This window comes from Sinocyclocheilus grahami, unplaced genomic scaffold, assembly GCF_001515645.1.
Source record: "Sinocyclocheilus grahami isolate Dianchi unplaced genomic scaffold, SAMN03320097.WGS_v1.1 scaffold3009.1, whole genome shotgun sequence".
Classification (NCBI taxonomy): domain Eukaryota; kingdom Metazoa; phylum Chordata; class Actinopteri; order Cypriniformes; family Cyprinidae; genus Sinocyclocheilus; species Sinocyclocheilus grahami.
The window spans coordinates 21500-28144 of NW_015508179.1; the positions used below are offsets into that span (position 1 = coordinate 21500).

At 35.0% G+C, this 6645-nt stretch overlaps 1 protein-coding gene across 2 annotated transcripts in view; it reads right to left on the reverse strand.

The window, feature by feature from the left end:
- The window catches only part of LOC107575914 (uncharacterized), a 13084-nt gene extending 8804 nt beyond the window's left edge, over positions 1-4280 (reverse strand). The window contains exon 1 of one of the 2 annotated variants that reach the window (XM_016262227.1): positions 4254-4280. Coding sequence is in view for 1 of the 2 variants with exons in the window: in XM_016262225.1 (XP_016117711.1) it covers positions 2164-2260 (97 nt within the window). In the remaining variant the exon portion in view is untranslated. Of the gene's footprint in view, positions 1-2163; positions 2283-4253 lie in introns of those variants that run through there. The other variant, XM_016262225.1, reaches the window with a different exon arrangement.
- Positions 4281-6645: the final 2365 nt, after the last annotated feature.

Genomic DNA, 6645 nt, shown 5'->3' on the forward strand with positions numbered 1-6645 from the left:
AAAAAAACATTAAAAATCTTACTGTTCAAAAACTTTTGACTGGTAGTGTAGGCTGATTATTCTTATAGATTGAAACAAATGTGCTTCAGCAAGAAAAAAGGGTATGAAAAGTGCTCCAAGTCGCTGCAGAATTTTTTTTTTTACAACAACAAAAACTGGAAATGTTGCTGGAGACGGGCTTACTGAAAATGCAAACTCATTGTCTGCCAGCAGGAGGCGCTTTTAGAGTGATAAAACTAGCGGTTTCCCTGATAACGGCTGTAATCAAAGCAGCTCCACTCATGAACGCTACTTTATCAGATCAAATGAAAATGCCATCAAAACTTTTCTGAAGACAGTCAATTCCTTTCAGAGATACATTCATATAAAACACCAGCGCCGTGTTTTGATTTTGAAACGTGCAGTGCTCATGTTTATTCAATGAAGTCAAACGCCACAAATAAATCAATGTATGGTAAACTGGTAATGTATATCGAAATATCGGAAATGTGTTTAAAAATCATATCACCGTTATTGAAAAAAATTATATCACAATACATATTGATATTGAATTATTGTCCAGCCCTATATGAGGCCATGTTATTGTTACTTGGTGTTTTATATCAAATCACTAGACCTCGAGCATTTACAGGGGCCTCCTTTTTATTCATTCATTCAATGTCTTACAATGGTCAAGCAAAAAAACAAACAAGAAATGAATTTCTGTTGATTATAAACCGAACTGAATTGCTAAACTAAGCAAAGACCTGTAACGTTCGCTCTTATAGATGACCGACAGTAATACTGTGCTAAGTAATACTACATTCATCATATGAGTTCCTTTGCAATATGTTTGTCAAGTCAAACTTCATCTTAATTCTTTTAAAATTAAAAACCAATATCCTCCTTTCATTATTATACTTAGGACATTTCATTATAACGTGTTCCAGTTTCCTCTTGATTACAATGTTCACATTTTCCTGTCTGATGTTTCCCTATTTTACTCAAGGTACTGTTAAGTGCTGTATGTCCAAATCTAAGTCTAGATATAATTGATTCTTCCTTTCTATTTCTCCTTGTTATTCTACCTTTACCAACATTTCTTTGAATGTTATAAAGCCATCTTCCTGTTCTTTCTTTTTCCCATCGTTTCTGCCATCTATTTTTCACATGTTGTTTAATTAAAAACTTCATTTCAGTCTTACAATAATTTACTTTCATGTCTATATCTGATTTTCCTGTGGCTTCCTTAGCACATTCATCTGCCAATTCATTTCCTTTTATTCCTATATGAGCTGGTATCCAACAGAAAGATACCTTTAAACCCATCATCTGAATCCTGTATAATGTCTGAAGAATCTCGATCAGTACATCAGATCTACTCTCAGTATGACCACTTTCTAGTGTCATTAATGATGAACTTGAGTCAGCACATAAATACCCTCAATGGTCTATTTTCCTCAACCCACTGCAATGCCAATAAAATTGCGATCATTTCTCCAGTGTATACTGATAGATTATCTGAAATGATTTTGTTAACTTTGACATTAAAATCTATTACGGTGTATGCCACGCCTACTGTTTTCAATATCTTTTTATGCATCTGAATAAATCAAGACATAACTAAAATAATTGCTTTGAATATACATATGCACCATTTGAGCATTAAATCTATCCCCCTGGTCCTTGTCACGTGAACAAGCAAATCCACAAAGAAAAAATTATAAAAACAACATGTACACTAATTAGATAACTTAGTTTTCATTCGGTAAATGATTTAGATATGTCGAAGTCAAAGTGTAATCTAAAATTTAAGCAAAATTTTCTAGAAATACAGTTTAAGAAACTTGCTGTATTTTTGTGTAATTAATTAAGAGAACGCACAGTACAAGGCTTGCTTTTAAACAATGTAGGGCCTGCTTATTGTGTTTTTTTAAATCATTATATATTAATGTCTTAAAACATCAAGCGACACAAATCCTAAAAAAATAAAAAATAATAAAAATTCAACTTCGAAATCATACTTAACTAAACGTATAGGCTAGTTACATTGACAAATTCCAAATTAAATAGTAAATGCACTTGCAAAAAACATGATCTATATACTTTGTGAATTACAGATAAAGAGAAAAAAACATCACTGAACACATTAACAAAATTTGCTTTTATACATAATTGACTCACCAGATACAGCAACAATGAAGATCTTTGCACTGATTGTGCCTCTTCTGCTGTTGATCTCTAGATGATAAACTCCAGAGTCTGTGGTTCTGATGTTCATGATGGTCAGAGATCCAGTCTGAAGATCCAGCTTCAGTCTGTCTCTGAATCTCCCAGCACCATCTTCACACTGAACATCTGTACAGACATAACTGAGATCTCCAGTGATTACAGCTATTAGATTGTCATTAAAATACCATATAATAATTTCTGGTTGATTTGTTTTAATGCCAGTCTGTAGAGTGACTGAATCTCCTTCCATCACAGACATTGACCCTCCATATGTATCAACACCGAACAAACCTGAAGAAGAAAAAAAAAATCTGCAGTCCTAAACAACTTCCCACCTCATAAATACGAACTTCCCAGGAGCACTTGAAAGCAGGAGCTTAAATTATTAATGAAGAAAACTAGTAACATGTAAATCGCACAACTTACCTATGCTTGTTTTATAAAGCCATGACTTGTATTCTGGGTCTTCCCGCCAGGCAGGATCCCACCCTGAAGTCCAGTGCTTGCTTTTGGTAATAGCACCGGTTCTTACTCCCTCCTTGTAAAGTTGCAAAGAGCTTGTATTTGGATTGCTATCGTCAGGTGGCATCTCCACAGAGGCTGGCTTTGCTGGAGTAGTTTCTCCGGATTGTGTTGCTTTTAAGAAATAAAAAATAATTTTTGCCTTCTTAGGATTGTCACCTTCTCCATTCCTCTTCGACATTTTTACCGCTAAAGCAGTCTTGCCAACTTCTTTCAACTGAAAGTAGCTAAAGCCTGTGCTCACAAACTGTATTTTAATGCAGCCTAATTCTCAGTAAAACTGTTTTCACTGTTATATTTGTCTGTTTCTGTTGTCAGACAACGGGATGAATATGAAACCAGCTCCCCCTTAGATGTTAATCTGCACAAAAATCCTGATTCATAATCAGTTGTCTAATGAAATCAAATACACATCAGATATAGACAATGGATGTGCTGTGATTTCGGCTATATTTGCCTGTAAAATAGAGTTAAAGCGACAAAATATCTTTTTAACTGAAAGCGCTGCTTTAAACAGATCAGATGCAGAGAAAGAGACCTCGCGCTCGTGAGCTAAGAGTGGGGATTATATCTTCAAGTTTCTTGATTAGATGGCTTATAATTATAGAGAAACACCTTTTAAATTTGCGAAGATTACATCGTTCCATCTCTTCATGCGGATGACATGGAAGTGACATACAACAGCACGATGGGAATAAAATATAACCCCAAAAAAATCTTAGAATAATTCAATCTTGCTCAAATAAACTACAGCTGAATATAGAAAAAAAAAATCACAGTAAACATTATAAAATAACCAAAATATAAAATTATACAAATTAAGCTAATCAAAAGTAGCTTAAGTAAATAAGTGCTGAAGTACACACGCGCCATCTAGTGGAGATAGATATCAACAACTCAGATACCCTGTATGACAGAAAATAGAAACTTTGATGCAGCAAATACAATAAGGTTTGTCCCAGAAGATGCTAGATTTGCCGCTAGGCGCATTTTTTGGAAAAAAGTCGCTAGAGGGGTCTGAAAAGTCGCTAAATCTAGAGACAAAGTCGCCAAGCTGGCAACACTGCGCTGAAGTTAATACATAGAGCTCGTGCGTCTTTTTTTCTTTTCTTGGAATATAGGCCATTTTTATAATTCTTTCAAAAACAATGGTAGGGGAGACACTGGCGTTAATTGTTAATGTTGGATATCTATACTCTCTCCATTCATTTCCCTCACCATACCCCAGACCTTATCTGTATCCACTTCTCTGCCCACTGTATTACAAAACATTCTCCAATATTCTCTTTTTGCTGTTTTAACTGTTCTTCTAACACATGCTTGCGCCTTTCTGTACCGAATTAAGTCCCCAAATTTAAGAGTTATTTTAAGCCTTTTAAAAACTTTGTTTCTCTTGAACTACTCTTCCACATTCCTCTGTCCACCACGGAACAATCTTCTTTTTCTAATATCCTGTACGCCTTGGAATCAACTGGACTGCAGCTTCAATCATAGCTCATCTGTAACAAAAAATGTCTTACCATACACGAGTAATGAGAGCAATGTTAAGACATGCTTAATTTTCATGTTTTTCGCCGTTATTTTCTTCTACTACTTCTTCTTCTTGGTGTTTAATGGCGGATGGCATACAACTTTTAGGTGCATTACCGCCACCTACTGATTAGGAGTGTAGGTCCGAACCATAAACTACCCTTGAATTCTCTGTATTCTATTACATAATCCCGTGTCCTTTAAATACCGCATCAAAAACGTAACGTTTTTATCCCCAATATGTTTATAAGTTTCTTTTTTTACCTTTCTTGAGGTCATCAATCAGTATCTTTCTTTCCTTGCCGTATATTGGACATTTCATCAGGATTTTCATTTTAGTTTTCATTTCATTTTAATATTGGCTGATGCAAATGACAGGAAACAAGCAAATATATAAAATATCTAAAAATATTTCCCTCAGGTCAGAAGGCACCAAAATGTTGTCTTCTTTTGTTGTCTTCACCGTTTCTCACGGTGTTGCTGATTTTGTATTACTAAATTCAAAAGTATTTAGGCTACTTTTTTTAAATGTATAATTAATTAATTTTATTTTTTTAACTTGTTGAAAATGAGGTTTAGGTTAAATGTCACAGGTAACCTAATACTGAAATCTTGGTATCGTAACACTATTTCTCTGTGAGCAATGAGAGATTCTTCTCTTGTTTCCCATCTTCCCTTCAATAAATGATTAATCTGTTACATTGGTGTCTCGAGGTCCAGGAGGGATAGCTCTAACGTGCTTTCGTATGAGGCGCCACGTAGGATTTAAATCAAACTTCGCTTATCAATACATACATAAAACACGTGCATATACACCTATAAATTACTCACATATACATGTATACTATTGGATGTTCAAAAATACATATATGAAATACACGTGCACACTAATATGAAATCCATGCCAATACATATTATGTTAGTAATGAATGCATATACACTTGTGAATATCTTGCGTATACATACAAAGTTAACGCATGCATACACCTATAGACACTCGCTTTTATATATATATATAAACTCGATCCGTGCATATACACCTACAACACCACACGCACATACATATAAACTCGCTGCATGCAGACTCACCTATACATACTCGCATATACATATAAACTTGATCCATGCATATACACCTATAAACACTGGCACATACATATAAACTCGATGCGCGCATACACATCCATAAAACACTCGCGCATACATACAAAATAAAATTCACTAACGTATACAGTTCAGATAAGAAAGACGTATACTTTAGTTGTGTACATACATATGCAAGTGATTTCATATGTGGGTGTGCGTGAACTTTTCAGTGTAAAAGGAAGGCATTTCATATGGGGTTCCATTTGTGTCAAAAATGAGTCGACTGCTTTGTGTTTTGTACTATACATTTGTCTTTGTCTACAGTCATTGCCTACTTGTTCAGGTAAATCAGTATATGTAGGCGTGTATGTTGTGTGTTGACGTCGTCTTAATCTGTCGTCCTGCCTGCTTTTTCTCTGTCATTTAATTACTGTCGTCCTTATTTATGAGGTTCCATTTGTGTCAAAAATGAGTCGACTGCTTTGTGTTTTGTACTATACATTTGTCTTTGTCTACAGTCTTTGCCTACTTGTTCAGGTAAATCAGTATATGTAGGCGTGTATGTTGTGTGTTGACGTCGTCTTAATCTGTCGTCCTGCCTGCTTTTTCTCTGTCATTTAATTACTGTCGTCCTAACTGTCGTCCTGTTCTGTCGTCCTAACTGTCGTCTTGTTCTGTCGTCTTAACTGTCGTCTTGTTCTGTCATCAATACCTTAATCAGCTCAGTAAAGTTAGTTTCACATTTCATATTTGACTAGGCTGCTTTAGGAACCGCCTGCAAATTCACCTCACAGTACAAAACGAAATACAATAATTCATTCAAATTAATGTTCACAGGACTATAGTAAATGCCTAGTGGGCAAACTGACTAAATATATTTTGCCAATGTCTCGCCTTAGACAATACTTCCAACATCTCCCTTACAGTCTGTACAGTACACAAATATTTTCATGAAAAATTAGGCTACTGTATTTTTTTTCTTCATGTTCCAAAGGTTGTAGGTTGTAGAAGACTGACTTATTACAGGTGAAATTTTGCCAATACCTGCTTTACTGGACGTACAGTGCACAAATATGTTTAGAAAAAAACTACTGTAATTCACCAAAAAGGTTTTTTCATGTTCCAAAGGTTGAAGTATGTTCCTAGATACAAGACTAACTTACTATGTGTGAGATTTTGCCAATACCTCCCGTCATATATGTACAGTACACAATTATTTTCATAAATACTGTAGTACAACCTTTGGAACATGAAACAAAACAAAACCTATTGGTAAATTACTAGTGGGCAAAACTC